The following is an 11,577-nucleotide window of genomic DNA, read 5'->3' as shown; positions in this document are numbered from 1 at the left end:
ATCGAGAAAGTCTAGTTCCCATGCTCTGTTCAGTTTATGCAGTGCAGTGATATGTAAATCATTTCTAACTAAATGTGTAAAACACAATTCCTGTGCTAGGTGTAAGCTGATAGGCACAGTAAGCATGGTGGTGTTCAGTGATCCAATTTGAACTGGAACAATAAAAACCACCTATTTTTTTTTCAGAATCTAAACAAATGAATCTAGGCTATAGCTAGTACTAGCAGAAACCAAGAATGATCACAATCCTCTCTGTGCCATGCACTTGTATACCTACTGCATCATTCGTTCCAAATGGGCTGTTAGATCTGTTGACCCTAGTACAAGCAGCGAGTACCAGCACCCAAACCAACTATATGTTTGATTAACCTCTTGGGCAACCAAAGGACATGCAAAGCATTATCACAAATGACACATTATACCAAAGTGAAGTGATTCTTCAGTTTTCCTTCACCAGATAGACAACATCGAATCACATGTTCACAGCAAACACAAAAGGACACAAAGCTAGCACCTGCATAAGGAATAAACTAATGCGGCTAGGTTACTACTGATAGGTACTTAATTCAATTAAGCATGACCGAACCATTAGTTTGGATCGATCTCCACTTGTAAAGAGCCCACATAAAAGGTTTGTTTTGGATTTATCTTCTTCTTATGCCTTGGACCAGAATTAGTAGCAACTAATCTCTCCAATATTTGAACCATATTCTTCAATATCAGGCAACGCACCAGCAAATGGAACCTTAGGCTTCTTGGACATATCACATGGGGGCAACAGTTCTGCGGCTTCTGCCATCAATAAGCAAACAAAAGCCAATTAGCCACACAAATATGCAAATGGAAACGTGACTAGATGAGCGATGAATCACTGGAATCCATGCCAAATACCCCAAAATACTGCATTTCCTTCAATATTAGAAAAACAGTCATATGATCCACCAAAGGCCAAATCCCCCAGATTGCACGTCATAAAACATCTAACTCAAATGAAGAACATGTGTGATCACATTATGTCACTTACAAGAAGTTATATAGTCATTCTAAAGTATGTACATATCTGGAAATAAAACTGACCTATCAAATAATACTACTCAAATGTACATAGACAATCGGAAAGTAAAGCAACTCCGGGACAAAAGTACAACTTCATGAAGAAGCATAAAGAAAATACACAACACAGTCAATACATATAAAAGTATCGGGTAAAAATACTGCACTGGCTTCAAGCTTCTAAGAAGGCCAATTGAGTTACTAGTTTGATATTTCAATTGGTTCAGGTAAGTTTTTCATGCGGTTGTTGCTGATTCTCAAAGTGATATCAACTTATGGTAAAAAGATGTATACTGAAGCCATGTCAGTATGTACACGTTAGTACTACCGCAAAACAAGCTGAACAGAGACCTAAAATTTGGAATAGCATGTCATATGCAGGACAGTTCATCTAGGCATCAAGCAGTTAAAAGGAACAATGATTTTCACCGAGCAAATAGAAGGCATTCACAAATAACCAGCTATAGAAAACAACATGATTTTGCTATCGTACAGTGTAAAATGGCATGGGAAGAAATTACCTTTAGTATAAAAGCTAGAGAAAGGATAATACAGGCCTCCTTTCAGGATTTGGGGAATATTCTTGAATTGCATTGACTGCATATTGACCATGAAGAAACCAACATGCGTGCTCAAAAATACCACATCATGTTCCTCTGCAAAGCACAGAATCACTGGTGCCCATGTCTCAGGTCCTGTTCCGAAAGAAAGGAGCCTGTCCAATTCAATGGTTTTCTCCAGCACCCATCCAGCAATACCATCACGATTGGTCTTACCCTTCCATACATTTAGACTGAAATGTGTCACAGCAAGGATTACAAGCCCACCACCATCCTCTGCTGGTGCAATATGGAAGCCGCCATACGAATTGGTACGCAAATCCGGTGGCGCGTTAACCAGAGTTGCTGTCTGTTTAACCAAATTGAACTGAAGGATTGGGCACCCATGATTTCCCAGCAACCAGTAGAGGAAATCCCCATCCAGGATACTGGAAAATGACATGTAATCCCCAGGACTAATCGGGGCTGAGACCACATTTCCCCAATTGCCGGTCTTGGATGAGTAAACGCAGATGAACGCCACTGTCCCGCTCGTGTCAGTTCCTACCACGGCCACCTCGAATGGGTTGGAGTAGCAGCCGTCGCCGTCGACGCAGCGCACCGACCCATGGTAGACGACCATGTCCCAGCGATGGAACAGCGCCGGGATATCCACGGCGCGGCGGTCGCCGGTGAGGGGATCCCACACCATGAGTAGGCGCCGCCTCCGGCTGTAGTGAAGGACGCGGCCATGGCGGCATCCGAACAGCTGGTGGTAGTCCTCGCCGCTGCCGCCGGGGACCCGCCATGAGAAGCGCGCGGGCGGGATGCGGTCCGGCGAGTCCAGCGTGGGGATGAAGATGGGGTATACTGAATCTTCCTTGAAGAGGCCGAGGAGTGGTGGCCGCCGGTGGCGGGCGCGGAAGCGGCGGAGGAGAGGAGGCGGCGCCAGCGGGTGCAGACGAGGGAGGCGCGAGGGAGGGAGGACGGCTGCGGCGGGAGGCGGAGGAGGATCTCCGAGAGGAGGTCGTCGTTGTCAAGCGGCTGCGGCGGCGCCGGCGACGGCGAGGTGGACATCTCCGTCTGCCGGAAAGTGGGATTTCTGTCTGTACTGTACCGCTGTAAGGTAACACCGTAAAACACTTGGATGTTGGATCCCATAAAAGAACAAAAGAAAAAAAAGACTTGGATCGAAAGACAAAAAAATAAGTTGATTTTTTTTAAGGAATTGCTAACATTATGTCGTCAGAAAATTCATCCCCAAATCTGGTAAATTTTACTCCCTCCGTCCAAAAAAAAGACAAACCCTGATTTCCGTGTCCAACGTTTGACCGTCTGTCTTATTTGAAAAAATTATGAAAAAAATTAAAAAGACAAGTCACGCATAAAATATTAATCATGCTTTATTATCTAACAACAATGAAAATACGAATTATAAAAAAAATTCATATAAGATGGACAGTCAAAGTTGGACACGGAAACCCAGGGTTTGCCTTTTTTTGGGACGGAGGGAGTAGGTCACTAGATATGCTTCGTGATTTGTGCTCAATGTGCTTTTTTCTCCAATTCTGGCGATCTCTTTCTCCCGTGCTGGCGACAACCCAAGCTGCGATGGAGGGCCAATGAATTAGGGTCCCGGGTTAGGGTGAGGGCGGGAGGGATAGGATGGGGAGGGGGGAGAAGAGGGAGGTCGTCAGGTCCAGTGGGATGGTCATGGGAGACAACGGCTCGGTGGTAGGTGGCGGAACAGACGGGCAATGAGGCGCCAGCAGCAGCACCGAAGCCGAAAGGGGGATGGGGGAGGGCGATGGACTGGCATTGGTGGCGGGTGCATAGAAAGCTTGTGGTTAGGAGGTGGTGGTGGATTTGGCGGCGAGGAGCCGTCGGAGGCAAGGAAGACAGCGGAGCGAGGGCATCTCGCCACCGACGGCTCGAGGAGGAAGAGGGGAGGGTGGCAGGAAGGAGGCTGGCTGGGGAGGTGTTGACGAAAAAAATCAAACACACCGGCTTGGGAGATCTGCTTAGCTCTTGTGCAGATCCAAATCTTGATGAGATGCGGGCGTGCCAGCCAGTTTGATCCTGCAACTGATAAGATATGCAAATAGTAGATCAAAACAGCCGATCGGCTGACAAGCCGATGGAGTAGTTCCAGCCGATAGCCGATAATAGCCGATGCCGACACTAGCCGATAGCGATAGGGTTTAAGCAATCAGCTATATGTCCAATGTAGATAATGATATAAAGGCAATCGGCTGATGATGATATAATAAAATAACAATATAATACAGTATAAACCAATCGGCTAACAATGATATGATAAATAAGCATCGATCCGAAGGTTAAAGCATACACCGGCTGGAGGTCTGATATCATGAAATCCACAAGATTAGATTAAACAGTGAAACCTTTGTTGTCATCGGCCAAATCCAACTTATATGTATATGCAATCCTTATGAGCCGATGCAACGTCCAGATAACTCACCGGCTGAAACCTCGATGAAACCCTTATTGGCAATCAAGAAGCAGGCTAGAGATTATGGTTCTAAGTATGACTTAGTACATCAAACTTAACTGATGTAGCACTAAGTATGAAAAGAAACATAATATCTAGACAATCAAGCCGTTGACTGAGTTTTCAGGGTGGTAGATGTCTAAGCTAATCTAATCTAGCAACGCAATTTAGCCGATACCAGCAGAAACCCTAAAACGAGAAGCAGCCGATAGAGCTAAATTGATATGCTAAGACTAGATTAATAGAGACATATGTTAAATAGGTAGGCAAATATATCATCCAAACCAGAGCAATCCAAGAGGTCGAATGTACTGATGCAGCCTTGAACGACACCGACGTAAACGATACAATTCCCTGGGCAGGCGGAACATTGGACTTACCCCTTAGCCGGAGATCGAACACCGATGCAGCCCCGCGTCAGGTGCCAAGTCCCGCCGGACAATAAAATAAAGTAGAAAAGGTAAAAGGTGGCGATGCGCTGAATTGTATTGATCATGAAGATAAATTACATAGACCCCAGGTGTACATATTTATACCCATGGGTTGATACAAGTCCTTGTCGGACAAGAAAGAAACTTTCCTAAAAATAAAAGAAAAAGATAAAGTCCTTATAGGACACTAAACACGCTTTCCTAAAGATAAAAGGAAACTAACAAACTATTCCTAATTAATAGATAACTTGCCATGCCGCATTCTCTTTGAACTCGGTCTCTTCTGGATAAGCTTCCTTTAGTAGATCAATTTCCTTAACCGAATATAGCAAGAATCCGACAACTAACGACTTGACAACTCTCATTGGCTAATCTCAGGACTTCGAAGCCGATGCTGACTCTAAGCCGATGACTACTCCGGGCTTACCAAATTTCACTGTTACCAGGAGGCCTCGCCGACACTTTTTGGCTAGCTAGTGAGGCCGAGCGGGTGGAGCGTGCGCTCGTGCGTGAGGGAGGGGAGCAAAGCGGCTGTGGGAGTCAAGATTGAGGTAAGAGGGAATTGAAGAAGATATTAGGGTTAGGTGTTCACTACAAGAATATTAAAGGGATATTAGGGTTAGGTGTTTTTTTTTTCAAATGACATATATACAGACTCTTTTTTTATCAAACATAGTGTAGTTTCCATGAAGATTGCATATGTTTTTTTTTTCAAACTTGTGGGTAGTTTTTTTTTCTACCCAAATTGCTAATTGGTGCAGTAGCGCTTCGAGCGCACACTTTCGACACATTAGCATCCCACCCATGATAACACATGACGTAGAGACTGAAAGGAGACTGAATCATATCCATTCTTCTCGCTCCCCAATCTTCTTCTCCTATCCACTCCTCTCCCACTACGGTTGCTACTGCTGCATCACCGGCATCCGGCCATAGCCTCCATCTCTGTCCCTGGTACCGGTTATCCTCTATCCGTTTCGTTCTTCCTCAGCTCCTCTCTATCCCAACCAACCTTAGCTCCTCCAGCCCTGTACTATTGTCTCACCCTATCTCCTTAAACCCTAGCCGTTGGGGCAACGGTAGTTGCTAGGAAGGATACAGCGGCTAGGAAATCAGTGATGTGGCAGCTTCAAAGAAGGCACCTACTTGGTGGTGGCAGTAATAAGGTAACAATTGTTGAAGTCAAAGATGAAGATGGATTTGAGTGTCTAGTTGATGTTTGGTATTAAAAGTTTTAGAATTTTGAGATGAAACTTTTCAGTTTTTGAATTGAAAGTATTTGTGATTTGAGATGAAAGTTTCAGATCATCAGTTGGAAGTTTTGTGATTTGAGATGAAAGTTTGATACTTGAGACGAAATTTTTTATACTTGAATTGAAAGTTTTCAGAATTGGGATGAGCAATAAGGTAACAATTGTTGAAGTCAAAGAAGAAGATGGATTTGAATATCTAGTTGATGTTTGGTATTAAAAGTTTTGGGGGTCTTGAGATGAAACTTTTCGGTTTTTGAATTGAAATATTTGTGATTTGAGATGAAAGTTTCAAATCATCAGTTGGAGGTTTTGTGATTTTGAGATGAAATTTTTTATACTTGAATTGAAAGTTTTCAGAATTGGAATGTAAGTTTTGTCACTGAAATAACAGTATCAATAATATCAATAATAGTATCAAATACAACATATTTCGAAACTTAAAATATGTGACAAATGAGTTAAGGTAGAGATATGGGCCTAAAGTTGGTGGAAATATGGGTTGCCCTTTTTTTCCCTACAGACACTTGACTTAATGTACTCGTTTCTATTTTTGAAAAAAATTTCTAAATTCGTTTTCATTTCCAATAAATTATTTGTCCGACACCATTCGTTATAAAAGTACATCTGGATGGTCATAAACTATCCGAACCGTTTTCATTCCTATATATACCTACTAGCTCCCCACTTATCCTCTTTAACTACGGATAAAATCTTCCAAGCAATACCCCATTTGCTCTCATGGAAACCAAATCGAGTCATGCTCTCTATCAAACATGTGAACTTTTTTTTTCAGATTATTCAACGGATTATTAGGATGAATTATTTGCTCTAAGCTTCGAAAAATATGTTTTCTCAAAGAACTTTTTCCCAACTGCATTGTTTATCATTAGACAACTTGTTTTAAACTAGTATTTGCTATGTTCATTTCTTAAAATATTTAATCCGTAGCAATAATCTACCTGATAATATAAATCAAACATGCCTAAATAAAATATACGAGATTTGACATTTGGAGCGTAGAAATTTGACATGGAGTAACTAATAATGGTGTTATTATTAGTAGTCTTCTTCCATGAATAAAAAAAATCTCAAACTATTTTTGTCATAGAACTTATAAGTCCTAAACTATTTTTTCGACTTGGTTTACCCCATGAACAGCTCAATCTTTTGTTCCCAAGAAAATAGTTCAGGTGATCTGGTGGGGTAGTTCGAGTTATTAGAATATATTTTTCCGTGAAACGAAAGAAAAACATTCACTATGTATTCTGCATTGTATGCTTTCATCAGAATTACGGGAGTCCCCTTGATAAAGTTGGCTAATTCATGTATTGTGCAACAAGAAACAACCTTGTATGTGCATATTATATCCACTATATTTACAAGTAAATGATTCTTCAATCTAACTTTGGGAAGATTCAGCTCAAAATTAAGGAAGCCTCCACAAGATACATCAACATAGGAAGATGCATGAAAGTGCAGTGAGCCAGCAGAGACGCTTTTCAATTTGGAAATGTGGAAATTTCTGTACTAGCAGATAATTGTCACCAATACATCAACCGTTCAAAGTATACAAGCAAATGCACAGGTGAAGTAATGCAAAGATGTGGAGCAGGGTTACAGATACACCCATTCAGGCAATTTGCAATGAGACAAATTGGTTTACACTGAGGAAGAATTTTTCACTGAAATACTGCAGAGCTAGGGCTACAGAATTTTGCAAGGGACCAATGAAATTAGTTGCATAAAACTGAATTTACAATGCAATAACTGAAAGGGCTATGTACTATCATAGCAGAAAAGCAGTAGAGGAAGGTAACTTAGTTACTCTACAGTAACAATAACTAGTACTGATAGTGAATATGCTCACTACTCCACCTCTAACCTGAAGCAAATTCCAACAAACAATACTGTCATTTCCTGTATTGAGCAATGAGCACATCCAATTCCAATGCTTGTTAAGCTATCTTATCAACACTGAACACCACCATGCTAACTATGTCTATCAGCTTACAGCTATTGCAGGAATTGCATTTTACATGTTTAGTTAGAAATGATTTACAATCAGAGCACAGCATAAAACTGAAAACACATGTATTGAGCCAATATGAACTGCAATACAAGAGAAATCACCAACTTTCAAAATCCAAATAAATGACATGAAGAGAGGCTCTAGCCAGTAAGTGGAAACCAAGAACAGTGACAATATTCTCTGTCCCATGCACAGACGACCTTGTGTATCCACAATACAACGCCATTCATTCCAAACAAGTTTGTGGCTAGTACAAGCAAATATTATGTTTGATTATTCTCATGGACAAAAAGTGAACTCGCAAGGATTATCACAAATGACATATTATACCAAAGTGAAGAGATTCTTCAGTTTTGTCGACTAGATAGAGAACATCGAGTCATAGGTTCACAGCAAACACAAAAGGACTCAATGTGTCACCGTACAGAATTACAGACAAAGGGATATCCTTACAGCACCTGAACATGCTTACATTGTCGCTATTTAACGAGCCATGTTATATTAGGCACACGTGGCCAGACAACAGCTGCTTGGACTGACATATAAAATACCTGACTTGGTAATACCTGGCAAAGATAATCAGTCATCCAAAATTCAGCAAAATCACAAGGAATACCTCTCCAGCAACCAACATGGTCAAATACTATTAAGATCATCCATCATTCGGGCAACATTTTCTGCCGTCAATAAGCAAACAAAACCCATTAGTCAATGAAATACGCAAACAGAAAATAGATTAGATGAGCGATGAATCACTGGTATAAACCCATGCCAACTAACCCAAGATAGTGCACTTTCCTTCAATATTTTTTAAAAAATCATATGCTACACCGAAGTCAGGCCAAATGAAGGACGTGTGTTCACTATTCACATTACTTCGCTTAGAAGAGATGATATCAGGAAACGAAACCATCCTTCTAAATCATACTAGTCAAACATGCACACAAACAGTCAGCAAGAGAATATTTCAATTGGTTCAGGTAGTTTTGCATGTGTTTGTCGCCAATTTTCAAAGTAATATGTAAATCTGAGTAATCATGGTATGGTGAACGTTCATAGAATAAATTAACCAAACGAGCTAACACATGAATATACCCCTGATGCAAACTGCATAATTGAAGACTAATATCAGAAATGCATGCCATACTATGTAGGACAGTTCATCAAGCATTTAAAGGAACAATAATTGTCACATAACAAATAATAGCCATTCACAAAGGACCAACTACCAGCGTAAAAGCGTTGGCAAGGTATTACCTTAGTATAAAAACTAGTGAATGGATGATAAAATCCTGGTTCCATGGTTTGGGAAAGCTTCTTGAATTGCATTGAGTGCAGATTGACCATGAAGGCACCAATATCTGTGCACAGCAATACTTCATTATGTTCCTCCACAAAGCCCAGAATAGTTGGTGCAGCTCCATGACGCCCTGGTTCGACGGAAAGAAGCCTGTCCAGTTCAATTGTTTTTTCCAGCATCCATCCAGCAACACCCATCACAATTGGCCTTGATACTTCCACACATTGAGGCTAAATTCTGGCAGAACAAGGAGGAGAAGCCCACCATCCTCTGCTGGCATGATCCGAATCTGGTAGTAGGTAACCACATGGGCATGCACATCCGGTGGCACATCGATCCGGGCTAGTCCCTGCGTATCGAAATCGAACTGAAGGATGGAGATTCCATCACCCTGGAACAACCAGTAAACAGAATTCCCAACCAGTGCACTAGAATGATGACAGATGTAACCCGCTGAATAAAACTCGGTTGAGATGACATTGCCCCAATCGCCGGTCTTGGATGAGTAAACGCAGGTGAAGAGCCGTGTTTGCAGTGGGTGATTGCCTAGTATGGCTACCTCAAAGTGGCAGCCTCCGTCGACGACGCAACGCACCGCCCCCCGGAAGACGACCACGAGACTCCTGCCATGGCCGTCGAGGAACGAGCCAGGAATGTCCACGGCGCGCCGGTCGCCGGTGACGGGGTCCCATACCATGAGCCGGTGAAGAACCCAGTTGAAGAGAAGGACGAGGCCATGGCGGCATCCGAACATGGAGTAGCGGTCATCGTCGCCGCCGGGGAGCCGCCAGGAGAAGCGCGCGGCGGGGATGCGGTCCGGCGGGTCCAGCGTGGGGATGAAGGTGGGGTCTACTCTCCTGAACCCGGCCTTGAAGAAGCCGAGGAGGGGATGCTTCCGGTGGCGGGATTGGAAGCGGCGGAGGAAGCCGGGGTCGGAGACGATGAGGCGCCAGCGGCTGCAGACGACGGAGGCGCGGGGGAGGGAGGACGGCAGCGGCGGGAGGCGGAGGAGGATCTCGGAGAGAAGGTCGTCGTCTTCCAGCGGCTGCGCCGGCGCCGGCGAGGTGGGACGCCGGCGGCGGCTTGTCATCTCCGCCTCACTCATTTTTTGGGGTTTTCTGTCTGTCGGATCAATTTTCATATGGACTAACAGCCCACAACCACAACCATCGACAGGCAGCGCAGAAAGTTCACTTCAGGTCCCTCAAGGACAGGTCGAGTTCCATTCGCATCTCTCGACCGCAAAACCAGTTAGAGAGCATCTCCAACTCTTAAAAATCAGCGCAAAATGAATTCCTCGGTAATATTGATAGCAGTTTTGGTTTTAACGTGGCACATTGACACGGTCTTCATCTGACCTGACGACTATGTGACACACCAAGTCTCTAATTAGAAGAAACACCTTGAAAGTATGGTGGGTCCCACATGTCATCTTCAATCTCTACCCTTTTTCTCTCCTTTCCTAGTTTATGCGATTCTCCTAAGTCTTGACGAGAAGCTTGTGTTGGTGGTGACTGGTGACTGCCAAGGAAGGCGATAGTAGTGGTCGGCAACCCGCAAGGAGGGGGCCATGGCAGTCCGTCTCCAGTGGTTTAGCCTCTATACGGCAGTGCACATAACTATGAGCATTGATCAAGCATGAGCCACTCGTTGTTGTCGCAAACGAGTCCAAAATTAAGGACCTTTTTGTCCTGGTGCCATGCTCCACGAGGCTAGCACCAAATTCGGTAGGAGCGAGCGGTTCAGCCTCTGTACGGCAGTGCACACAACTATAAGCATTGATCAAGCATGAGCCACTCGTTGTCGTCGCGAACAAGTCCAACATTAAGGGCCTTTTCGCCCCAGTGCCATGCTCCAGGAGGCTAGCACCAAAGTTAGTAGGCGGCAAGCCAAGGAACGTCGCTAGAAGTACAACGTCGGAAAAGTTCAGTAACGCTAGTAGCAGCACCTAGCTCCCACGGCACCCCAACGTTAGAATGTCACCTTCACGCGTTCAATAGCCAAGCGACAATGAGAGTAGGCATGGAAGCCTTCTCCACCGCCATCCTCCTCTTGCCTTGGCTAGCTTTGCCGCGTGCTCATCCCTCGACAGCCTTCAGGCTGACTGACTAGCCTAGCTCCAAATTAGCGGACACCTTGGCTTGCCTATCTCCTGATCTGGCTGCGCTAGCGTGGCGGGACAACCAGCGACAACGATGGCCTTCCATAGGAGGGCGAGATGGTGATGAATTTCTCACTGCCATATCACACTTGGTCACATCGGACAAAACTACCGTCTATGAACGCACACACGCACACTCTACCCCTATGAGCACCTCGCCTACCACTACTTGGTCACATCGGACAAAACTACTATCTCTGAACACACACACTCACACTCTACCCATATGAGCACTTCCGTCTACCACTGAAAGAATAATTAGTCGTAAATACGAGCATCCGTATCAAATCTAGAATTTA

At 43.9% G+C, this 11,577-nt stretch overlaps 1 protein-coding gene and 1 non-coding gene across 2 annotated transcripts; both read right to left on the bottom strand.

The window, feature by feature from the left end:
- Positions 1–399: 399 nt before the first annotated feature.
- LOC4348077 (uncharacterized) lies at positions 400–2,687 on the bottom strand. The gene is made up of 2 exons (XR_010737233.1): positions 1,575–2,687; positions 400–792 (listed from the first exon to the last, which is right to left on the bottom strand). It is a non-coding gene; the product is annotated as an uncharacterized protein (transcript).
- Positions 2,688–8,065: 5,378 nt separating this feature from the next.
- Positions 8,066–10,244, bottom strand: LOC4348076 (uncharacterized). The gene is given in 3 exon segments (XM_015757857.3): positions 8,066–8,494; positions 9,075–9,316; positions 9,319–10,244. Coding segments are annotated over 3 exon segments (1,164 nt in total). The 5' UTR covers positions 10,223–10,244; the 3' UTR covers positions 8,066–8,476.
- Positions 10,245–11,577: the final 1,333 nt, after the last annotated feature.

The sequence above is a fragment of the Oryza sativa genome, chromosome 10 (genome assembly GCF_034140825.1).
Source record: "Oryza sativa Japonica Group chromosome 10, ASM3414082v1".
NCBI classification, from domain to species: Eukaryota; Viridiplantae; Streptophyta; class Magnoliopsida; order Poales; family Poaceae; genus Oryza; species Oryza sativa.
Note: the sequence above shows the minus strand (reverse complement) of the source record. Positions and strands in the feature narration are given on the sequence as shown.